The sequence below is a fragment of the Oryctolagus cuniculus genome, chromosome 12 (assembly GCF_051225735.1).
Source record: "Oryctolagus cuniculus isolate XC-2025 breed Fujian yellow rabbit chromosome 12, ASM5122573v1, whole genome shotgun sequence".
NCBI lineage: Eukaryota > Metazoa > Chordata > Mammalia > Lagomorpha > Leporidae > Oryctolagus > Oryctolagus cuniculus.
The window spans coordinates 18,240,687-18,251,944 of NC_142878.1; the positions used below are offsets into that span (position 1 = coordinate 18,240,687).

Here is an 11,258-nt window from a genome sequence, read left to right on the forward strand (position 1 = left end):
TTTAAAAGCAAAATTAGAGCGAGATCTTCCATCCTCTGTTTCACTCCCCAAATGGCTGCAATGAACCAGGAAGAAGCCAGCAGCCAGGAGCTTCTTCTGGGTCTCCCACTTGGGTGCTAGGGCCCAAGCACTTGGGCCATCTTCCCTTGCCTTCCCAGGGCATGCTTAAATTTTGAGACAAAATATAAAGATACCTGAAATTTATTTTAAAGTCTTGTGCCAGTATGTGGGAGCAAAAGGGTAGGTTTGCCAGCATTTGTCTTTCACCCACAAAACCAGCAATATGGTTTCACCTAAAAGATACTTCTACAGAGCTAAAGCAAAATGCTCGCAGTGGCTACAGCGGTATATACTGTACTATCCTTTCAACTTCTCCATATGTTTGAAATTTTCTATAATAAAATGTTGGGAAGGAGAGGTTCTCCCCAGAAATACTTTCCATAGAAGACACCTATAAAATTTACCTCAAATTAAATTTACTTTAAGCTATTTCACTATTCTAAAGCACTGGTTCACTTTTCCTCATTTGCTTACTCCTCATCCATTCTAAGAATACTAAAAACCTATCTTAACCACTGCCAATAATATTCTACTATGCGACAGGTCTAATATAAATCGCAACAATAACCCCAATAGTCGGCTCAAGATTTAAAGGCATACACATCTGGTTTTATACCCAAATAACAAACTTAACAGCAGTAAAACAAACCGTTTATTACAGCATATGTTATATTAAATTTACACAATGATATATAAAAACACATACTGTTTATATCATACAGTAATTTAACATCAACAGGAATATCAAAACAAATACTACTCATGCACAACACATGCATATATTGGTATATAAAAAAGCAATTTTACACAACACTGTTTACCAAAACACTTTTTATAAAAAAAAAAAAAAAAAAAAAGAAAAGAAAAGAAAGAAAGCCCTTCCAAATAGGGTCAGTGGTCCAACCTGGGCTGGATTGCACTAATATGTTTAGGCAGAGTGCTTAGTGAGCAATTTTAGGCTTGGAGGCACTCGCAAGAGTTCTTCCTGTAACAGTGAATTTCTCTGTACCCAAGGACAAAATTTCATCCCAAAGGCAAGCCCTGCAAGGAACAAACGGTTCCATCAACTATAAATTAGGGTGGGGGAGAAAGGCATCGAAACGTTGGCTATATGGCCCTAGAAGAGGTTATTGCAACCAGGGCCTAGGCACCAAGTGTGGCAAGAGTTTTTGAGAATCCTCTTAAGGTACTAACAACCTCCCTACCCAGGCTGCCATCTCTGGGTGTAGGGTTCTGTCTTGCAAGTTCTGAGTCCAGTAAACAGAAGAGTTCAGAGGACGAGATGGAATGGAGATAACGTGTAAAAATGCCAGAAAACCATGACTGCCTCTCGTACCTACTTCACACAACTCTTATGTGAGCACCCTCGACCAGGAAACCCTGGTGGAGACACTGCCCTAACACATCGTGGAATAAACATTAGGTCCTAAGATGCTACCCACCCGACCTCAGGATCAAAACTCCCATCTCAAGAACGCCCAACATCCAAACCTGTACCTGACAGATGCTCAGAAATTATGACATAAAAATCAGCTGATACCACGGAACCACCCACTATCACCACCATCAACACCTCAACGCTTACTTCTAACTAGCAAAACGTTCTTCACCTTCCATTAAAGGCACTAGCGTCCCTAAGTGAGGAGGAGGAGACAGAGTTTACCTTGGCTTTACCTTAACAAAAGCATTCCATAAAGGTCATACACAAAAATTCAGACGCCACCTTTTTATTGGTTTTCGGTAACTGGGGCGGTGCGGGGGTGGGGGAAGACACTGTCTACACCAACGACCCTCTCTGATCAGACCGTGGTCATCAGTTTCAGAGAGCCCGACCGGAAGCGGAGGATTTTCTTCTTGAGGTTGTGGGAAGCCTTGATTTTGACAAAGGTCTTCCTGGGGTTGTGGTGGAGGTCCGCGGCCGCGACGGCCTGGAGGGGCAGCGTCTGCACGAACTGCGACCAGATCAAGCCCCCGCTCTCCTCCGAGTCGCTCGTGGTGGTGCTCTCGCCCACGAAGTCGCCCTCGCTCACGCTGGACTCGCTGTCCCCGAAGCAGTTGGTGGTGTAGTTGCTCTGCTCGTCCTCGCTCGTGTCCACCACGGTGGAGTGGAAGAGAGACTCGCACTCGGCCGAGTACTCGGAGTCGCTGGCCACGTAGGCGTAGGGGCTGGCATAGGGCAGCGCCACGGGCGAGGGGTACGCGCCCACGTGCTCCCGCCGACCCCGCCGGGCGCGCCGCAGGGCCTCTTCGTAGGAAATCTCGGCCGAGGACTTCCACCGTCGGTAATCGGTTCTCTTGTGCTTAGGTTTGGCCACCACCGCCTCCCGTCCGTGGCCGTGCGCCCGGCTCCCAGCCCTGTGGCCCGCGCCCCCGCTGCCCGGGGGCCTGCCGGGCAGACCACCGTCGGGCGGCCCCACGCCGCTCTTCCTCCCCTTGCTGGAGGCCTTCTTGAGTTTCTTATTTGTATCCAGGTCGTCGGGGAAGCGGCACTTCTTGCTGGCCGCCCGCGGTTTCTCCCGGACCGTGGGCAGCCCGCTCTCCAGGCCCTGCAGGGCCAGGCCACGGTGGCGCAGGGTGGCGCTCCTGGCCACGGCAGCGCTCCGGTGGCCCCGGTGGGGCCTGACGCCCGGCGGCTGCCCGGGGATGAACTGAGCCTTGACCAGATGCCCCTCCTCGAGGCTCTGGGAAGAGGAGCCCTCGCTTTTGAAGTCCAAGGCCGGCCTGTCCTCCACGGGGAAGGCGGTGGGCAGCAGCGGGGGCGCAGCAGCGGCCGGAGGGGCCCCAGCCTGCAGGCTGGCTTTCTGCGGCGCCTTTTTCACGGGCTGCGCAGCTTTGTTCTCCGGCAGGGGTGCCAGGCCCCTGGCAGGGCTGTCCATGGGCGAGGCGGCGGGGATCGGGGCGGTGTCTTTCGGGGGCTCCGCGGGTCCCGCGGCCGGACCCCGCGCGGGCTCCTGCGTGGCCGGCTTGGCGTTTTTGGGCATATGCCTGCTTTGAGGTTCTGAGGCAGCGCCCGGCGGCGAGCAGCCCTCCGGCGGGGGCAGCCTCTTGCTTTCCAGTTGTTCTGCCTTGGATTCCTTCGCCCACTGCTTGGGTGGAGAGAATGGCCCGTTGTTGTCCAGAGAGGGCAGCCCGCCCGAGGGTGCACAGGGCGGCCTGGGAGCCTTCGGGTTGGCCCCAGCGCCCTGGGAGCCGGCCGCCCTGACGCACACGCTCCCGTTCCTCAGGAGCCCTTTCATGGGGTCGGCGCTCACGCTCGTTCTGGGCTTGTTGGTCCTTACGGGGTGCGTTTTCTTCTGGACCAGGCTCAGGATGTAGCCGTCCATCTTCTTGCTGGCGGAAGGCTGGGGAGCCGGCCACAGGCCGCTCGGCGACGGCAGGGACCCGTCCGCCTTGGTGGGCTCCAGCTCCGCGCCAGCGCCCGCGTCGCCGGCGGCCGGGCTCCCGAGCCGCTCCTCCTCCCGAGGGTTGCCCGCCAGGCACAGGAGGAACATGGGGCTCTGCACGGCCACGGCGTGAAGCGGGCTGGGGTAGCGGTACACGTCGTTCCCGTTTTTGGACACCAGATCACACTGGTACTTGGGATTCACATCTGCAATGACATCAAGGGCGTGGCATGGTGCTGCGGACGGGGAGCGGCCCACAGCCCCCGAGGCCTGGTCCTCACAGTGGCCCTCTCTAAATTCCAGCCGTCGCAGGAGATCTGAAAAACAGGGAGAGGGACGCTCTGAGGCACGGAGCCGCTCAGCACCAGCCTTAGGCGCTGGCCAGATTCCGTGAAGACAGATGCCCGGGGGGCGGGAGAACGCCCAAGGATTCAAAACCACTCCACCAGCCCCTCTACCATTTCACGTGTGCTTCACGCCACGGAATGCAGAACGTATGGCAAGCCAGCCTCTGAAGGAAAACCATCCAGCCATCAAGAATGCTTCCAGCCGGCGCCGCGGCTCACTAGGCTAATCCTCCGCCTAGCGGCGCCGGCACACCGGGTTCTAGTCCCGGTTGGGGCACCGGATTCTGTCCCGGTTGCCCCTCTTCCAGGACAGCCCTCTGCTGTGGCCAGGGAGTGCAGTGGAGGATGGCCCAGGTGCTTGGGCCCTGCACCCCATGGGAGACCAGGAAAAGCACCTGGCTCCTGGCTCCTGCCATCGGATCAGCGCGGTGCGCCGGCCGCAGCGCGCCAGCCGCGGCGGCCATTGGAGGGTGAATCAACGGCAAAAGGAAGACCTTTCTCTCTGTCTCTCTCTCTCTCTCTCTCTCACTGTCCTCCACTCTGCCTGTCAAAAAATTAAAAAAAAAAAAAAAAAAAAAGAATGCTTCCAAAGTCCCGAATGATAGAGGAACGGCACATTATAGTGGAGATTTATCCCAGAGTATAATTTTATTAAGATGGTGTGTATGCAAAGAAAAAGCATCTGGGTTGAAGCACACCACGCCTGGAACAGTAGCATCTCAGGGGAATGCAAGTGATGTCTACTTGCGTCTTCATTGGCCAGTTTCTGAAGTTTCAATAGCTAACGCATTACAACTAGAAAATGCTGAATCTTTTTTTTGTCTTGGTTACTCTCTTTTGTTTCTCATTTCCCGTTACAATAGTTCAAATCAAGTATGTTTTGTGTGTGCTCTCTTCGCATTTTGTGTTTTTTAGACACTATTTTATGTTACAATTCAAATGTAACTGCCAATGGAAAGATCAGGGGAAATGATCAAATTCCATTAAAGACTAATCAAATTTAAATAATAATCACCTCATATTTTCAATGACACTAAGGCAGTTTTTAATAGGACAATGAATTCTTGATAAGTTTTTCAAGGATTTGAGTAGTATTAATGTATTAGTATTGAGTAGTAGTATTCATTTTCACATCTCAAAAATCTAGATGCCAAAGTACAATGAAATCAAGCTATTTTTCTTACATAAAATATTTTGAATGTTTATCTTGCTGAATATTATAAATACCGCATCTGTTTTAATGACCTATAGTTACCAGAGAAAATCAAAGTTGAGTTTATCGATTTGTCCTCCACTATATTTACTCATTCAAATACTGAGAGCTACTGTGTGCCAGATCCTATATTTATTGTTTCAGGGAAAGCGCCACAACTTCAATAATTATCAGTCTCAGGGAAAACAAAAATAGTCTAGACCCAGCAATGATATGATTCATGTGTAAAGAAAGATCTAACAAAATGAAAGTGCAATGTCCCCACCCACTTGACCCCCCACAGCTTACCCTAAGAAGAGGGAGCCTCTAGGTAACATCCCACCCAACCCTCCTCCCCACCACCCTATTTTTGCCTTACTAAAAGCCACATTCGCCATTCATCCCATTTCCTGACAATTCATCCCTTTTCCCTGTTTAGAGCTGAACAATATGGACATTCCAGCCCTCAAGGCCCCAGCCCAACAAGTGTCCCAATTACAGGAGGCTGTAATTTGGGAGAACAGGAATCTGTCTTCCAGGAAAACTTGTACAAAGCGTCATTAATGGGTTTATAAATTTGCCCTCTGAAACCAGATCTGCAGAGTGAAGGGGCACAATTACCAACGAACTTGAGGCCCAGACACTCTAGATAACACAGCTCTGCGTTTCCCCAAATGACTGTTTCTGACAACACACTGTACCAATACAAAGACAGCAGCCAATTAGCAACCTCAGCTGCTTGAGGTTGTTTGCCTTGCCTGGACTAAAAAAAAATCAGCATTCTATCCAAGTGGAAGACAGAGACAAAGCCAGACTGCGATGACTTATGCCAGCCCCTACAGCAACTACGTCCATATTTTCTCTGCTCTTCCAAGGAAGCCCAGGATACAGGGACAAAGGAGAGGTCCTGAGTTTCAGCAACAATTCTACCACTCAGCCTCTGACAAATGGTTTAGAAGTCCAAATTCCTCCTCTGTGGGATGAGAAGGCCGAACATAACTTCTGAACCCTTTTCTAGGTAGTATAAAAACATAGATCTGGAAATCGGACCGAGCTTAAATCTTGTCTCTGCCAATACTAGCAGCTCTACAGCCTTAAACCACTTATCTAACCTCAGTGGGCCTCACTTATTGATAGATGAAATGAAGCTAGTAACACCTACATCCTGCAGAACTGCTGGAAGGACTCAAGGGAGATTAATGTAAGCAGAACATCCACTACCATGGAAATGCAAAAGCTCTTCCGGTGCCAACAGTAGCATGATCATCTCTGAAGGCCACGGCTAATGGGGAACGATGGCTTACAGGCTCGGAGGGATCCCATCCCACCAACCTGCTAAAAAGGGGCGGGGGCTGTCATCCTGCAGGGCATTCTGGAGACCACAGAGGGGCTACTGCTGCTTGAAGCACCAAGCACACCTTGGCCCAGCTGATGGACATATTTAACTCAATGTGAGCTTTAGCTTTCAATAACTAAAGGAAGAAGGAAAATGCTTCCAGAGTGATCTTTGAAAAAAACTGCAAACAAGTTAAACTGACACCAAAGGCTCAGAAACAGAGCTCTCAATACCTACAATGGGCCAGGATTTCTGAAGATAAACTGTTCTGATACTATTAGAATAAAATACAGTACTGAAATGGTTCTCAATGTGCACCTAAATGAAACTATAGGTTCTAGATGCAACCATGGCACTAAATGTGGCGTTTATTATTTTATCAGTAAAAGGGGTTGGGGCTAGAGAGCCTTTGAGGGCCCTTGACCTCTAGCAATGAAATACTTCCCAGTGCTAAAATTTCTTACCTGCAGATTTGGGACAACCATCTGAGATAGTCAAGGTTGCCTCCAAGGGGCTGCAAAAGCAGGTGCTGGAATGACAAGTGGATAAACACTCACTGAAGACCGAGTTAGAGGAATTGGAAAGGGATCCTGAGGCCCCATCACTCAGCTCATAGAACCCTATAAGTAAAAACACCGTCGGAGTTAAGATCATATCAAGGTATAATGAACAGTCATGCTTAAAAGGCAAAGGCAATCCTCTAGCCAAGGGAGGGTCCTGCGGTTTTTCTGGCCACTTCTGCTTTCCCTGGCTTTAGTGTCCCGACTTTACAGATTTATTTCAAACAATCCTTAGGAAAAGGCAAAGAACTACTAACTTTGGGTACATTTCAAAGTTACGCTCACCCTCACACTGACCTTACTGCGTGACCCCACCCTTAGAGATGTGCACGAAAGGAATTTGGATGTGTCAGAGCCTCCACTTCACATCAGTATTTCAGAAGGAATAACTTGGAGAGGAAAACAAATCTATTTAAGGAGCCAAATGGTTTAAAAGAAAAGAAAAAAAAAAAAACTTTGAAGTGGTCTCAGGAAGTTGAAGTGTGACTAATTTTCTAGCCCAGTTCTAAGTTTCTCAAGTTTCAAAGCACTGCTCTTCCAGAAATTTGAATAGAAGCTGTTAAACGCAAGAGGCTCCGGTCAGATCAATCTCATTATTAAAAATGTTGCTGTCTGACTTTATTTCCCTCACGCGCAACTGAATGGCAGGCTGCCTTTTTAGTCTCTCTGCACTGCAAACAAGCGATTGCCATTTTGAGGGCTGGGAACCCTAGCCACAGGGGACTGAGGAATAACCCCAAGAGTGCAGACTTTGGTCCTCGTGCGCAAACCTCACCTGAGCTGGGCCTGCTGTCTGTTTCCAGGTGCTCTTCCGATGTCTTCTCTACATCCAGTCTCAGGTCACTTATCTGCTTGTCAAGTTCATGCAACTGATTCAACAAACCAGCATCTCTTCTCCTCAAACAATTCTGTTTGGAAGAAACAGGTAAAAGGAAAATGAACACACTCTGTTGACAAAGACCAGAAAGTTCACCTCAACTAATATATAAATAACCCATCTGAAGAGTCCACTTCCAAAACCAAAAGCTTACTGGAATCAGAGGTCTTTATTTTTTGACCAGAAATAAAAACTGCAAGAATTCAAAAGTACACCCCATGTTTTTTTCTCATATTTTGTGGTGATGTAGATCCTCTTCATCAAAACAAGACAGGTTTGTGGTCTTAATCAATGCATGCAAACTATGACTCTTTATAGGCAGGGACAAGAAAAAAGCACTGAGACTTTAAATCAGCTTTTAAATCAGCTGGTATACGTTTAAAAAAAAACTATTCACAGTAGACTCTTGAATTTGAAGTCAGAGTAACAGATTTCCTACAATACGCTATAACCTTACTTAGGTGAGATTTTCTGGCCTTGGCCTGCAGTTTTGTTTTCTATTAGTTGCTTTGTGGGGTTTAATCAGTCTTACAGCCTTTGAAAGTGAGAAACTAATACTAATAGCCAGTGCCAAGTATAATCTGAGCTGGCAGAATCCAAAACCCTCTAGGGAAGGCCCATCAAGATTTGAACTCTGCTCGGGTTTCCAAAGGTGACAGATTGGTTGGACTAACTCACACCGCCACCTAGTGCTTCCCATCGCTGGAAAAGCAAAAGAACTCAAAAGGCATCTGGTTCAAATCAGGATGCCAAGTCCACAAATGAAAATAGTACCATAAACACTGCCGGGGCTGGAATTCTGACACACTGCCCTGCTCCCAGCGAGCAGACAATAGGAATGTGCCACTCACTGGGCTGAGAATCGTGGAGACAGAAAAGTTGCGATGGTTCAAGACAATGCATAAAATGTCAACAACCAGGCACGACCAGTGAGAACTGGCTCAGACCAATGTTAGGTACAGATCTGGTCTGTTACCAAAAAAACTCAGTAAAATGCCAAGAAAAAGAGGTAGTGCACCAACCACAGCACACTGTGTTACAAAATCCATCTATGAGCATCTACTGCTGTTGCCTGTCCTTGACTTAAAGAGCTTGGAGACACAAACCATATGCTTCTTTGCTAAAAAGAATTTTTCAGGAAAAATGAAACAGACAAAAGCACTTTACTGCGCAAAATAATCTGAGAGGAGATAGGACAGGAACACACATGACGAGCACACAGCGAGGCCACTCTCCAGCGTGTGTCCAGCTTCAGATGGACTCACTTGGTCAGATAAGGATCTTCCCCTGTTTCCAAAACTACATTTGGAGGTCACCAAAACAAAGCTGCCGCCATTATTCCCAGGCTGGGTCAAAAGCTGTTCCTCGATACATTAAGGTCCAAAGTTGGTTTTCTCCCCCTCATTAATGAAGACGGCACATGGTGACAGAGCCGTTGACAGAAATCCAATGAGAGAAACGCGCCCCGGGAGCAGGTCCCTCTTCTCCTACCTCCACCACGAATCAGAGCAGGATATAGAAAATTGGGGGGGGGGGCACTCCCTCCAGCCAAATTTCCATCGTTCGCAACTAGTTTTAGCTGCCTTATACAAAGGGCTTCTATTTGAAATCCAGCACCAGCCCTGCGAAAGCCAGCGTGCTGGCAAGAGCCTGGAAGGGGCACGGCTCCCTGCCACCGCGTCGGGGCGACCGAGAAACTGGGCGCTGGACAGCTGACCGCGCCACAAGCCCCCTCCCCGGCTCTGTGCAGAAGCTAGGGAAACCTCGGATGCCATACTATTTTAAGGGGGGGGGGGGTGTCTTTGCAAACCTTTGGGCAGAGGACTCACTCTTCTAAGGAGACATCGTTGGAACCAGGCGGCTCCAAGAACCCTCAAGGCAGGGGAGGAGGGGAGAGCGGCCGCCCCCTCCCCGCAATTCGGGCGAGGTCACCAGCCCCTCACCTGACACAAAGCAGGCGCCCGCTGGGGACGCGTGGGCGTCGGCACCCACCCGCCGCCGCGGGCACCCGCAGCCGTGGGGGGCAGGAGGGGGCGTCCCACCCCAGAGACAATCGCGCCCCGGTCACAGGCAACCTCGCGTCTACCCCCGGCCACCTGCCCGACCTGCAGCCCCCTGTGCCCCACCTCGGGCACGACGTACCAATTGCTTCCGCAAAAGCAAGATGTTCTCCTCTAAGAACTTCTCCTCCAGGCGGCTGCGCTGCGCCGCCTCCCCCGGCAGCTCCCCGGCGCGGGGCGCAGCAGCCCCGGCGCCCCCGGCGTCGCGCAGGGCGCCCCGGACCAGCAGCTCCTGGCGCTGGCGCAGGTACTCCAGCTCCGCCAGGCCGGCCAGCGTGGCCTCCTGGCGCTCCCGGGTGCGCTGCCGCTCCGTGTCCGCCTCGCCCTTCTCCCGCCAGCGCCCCTCGGGCTCCACCGCGCGCTGCTCGCCCCGGGCCGGCGCCTGCGGCTCCAGCTCCCTGGCCGTCCCGGCCGGACTCGGCTTCATGGTCCCAAACCCGGCAGCGCGCGCCCGTCACCGCAGCCGGGCCGCCGCGGCGGAGGAGCGGGACTCTAGGGCTACGGACGCCGGCTCATGTCGCCGCCCTGCGGCGGGGGCTCGGCGCCGGGCGCGGAGGCTGCGAGCGCTCGAGACCCGCGCGCGCGCGCGCCGCCGGCTGCAGCGCACCCGGCCCGGGCGGCGCCGTCCTCTGTCGCCGCGCGTCTCTCCCCGCGGCCCCGCAGCTGATAACGCCCTGCCCGGCGCTACGTCACGCGCGGCGGCCCGGCGCCCGCCTCCGCCTCCCGCCTCCCCGCGCCGGCCCCTCGGCTCCGAGGCCCGCTCGCCAGCCTTCCCCCCGCTGTCAGGCGCGCCGCGGGCGCTCTGGGCCCGCCCCCCTCCCCGCCCCGTCTCCACCCCGCTCCTCCCGCGCGCCTCTGGGCCCCCTTTTGGGGTTGCCTGCACCCGGGTTCCTTTCCCTCGCGCAAAGCCGGGGGCGAGCGCCTGGCGCCCCGGCGTCCACTTAGCGCCCGCCTCGCCGGCAGGGTCGGCGTCGGGCTCCCCGGGAGAACTTGCAGCGCTCGCCAAGTTACAGCGCACACCCTTAACCCTTTGCGCACTCGTGCCCCGCACTCCGCGGGTTCGCGTCCGCCTCCGCGAGGGGCGGGCCTCCCAGCATCTGTCCGCGGGTTCGGCTTTCTGACTCCACTTTGCAAACGCAAGCCCTACAAAGCACAGTGCGCAGTCGTCCTGCACGGCTGCTGTTTTATTTATTTTATTTATTTTTTTAGGGAGGTCTCACTACGCCAGGCATTGAAAATCAGGCAGGGGGTTCGTCGCTGTATGGCAGGGCGGTCGCACCAATTCTTGTGCAAGCCCGAGATTTATGAGGGCGCGCGCGTGCGCGTTTTGGGTTTTGTTTGAGTTTTTATTGTTGTTTAGTCTGCATCCAAGAGAGCTCTGACTCTGAAACCAGACCCTGTGGATTTGAATCCCATTCCACCCATGAATAACGTGCGTGCAAA

General features: G+C 52.2%; 1 protein-coding gene across 1 annotated transcript; it reads right to left on the reverse strand.

Moving 5' to 3' along the window:
• Positions 1 to 694: 694 nt before the first annotated feature.
• DACT1 (dishevelled binding antagonist of beta catenin 1) lies at positions 695 to 10,562 on the reverse strand. The gene is made up of 4 exons (XM_002718274.6): positions 9,898 to 10,562; positions 7,654 to 7,786; positions 6,783 to 6,938; positions 695 to 3,760 (listed from the first exon to the last, which is right to left on the reverse strand). The coding sequence occupies exons 1-4, from the start codon at positions 10,240 to 10,242 to the stop codon at positions 1,860 to 1,862; spliced, it is 2,535 nt and encodes an 844-aa protein (XP_002718320.3). The 5' UTR covers positions 10,243 to 10,562; the 3' UTR covers positions 695 to 1,859.
• Positions 10,563 to 11,258: the final 696 nt, after the last annotated feature.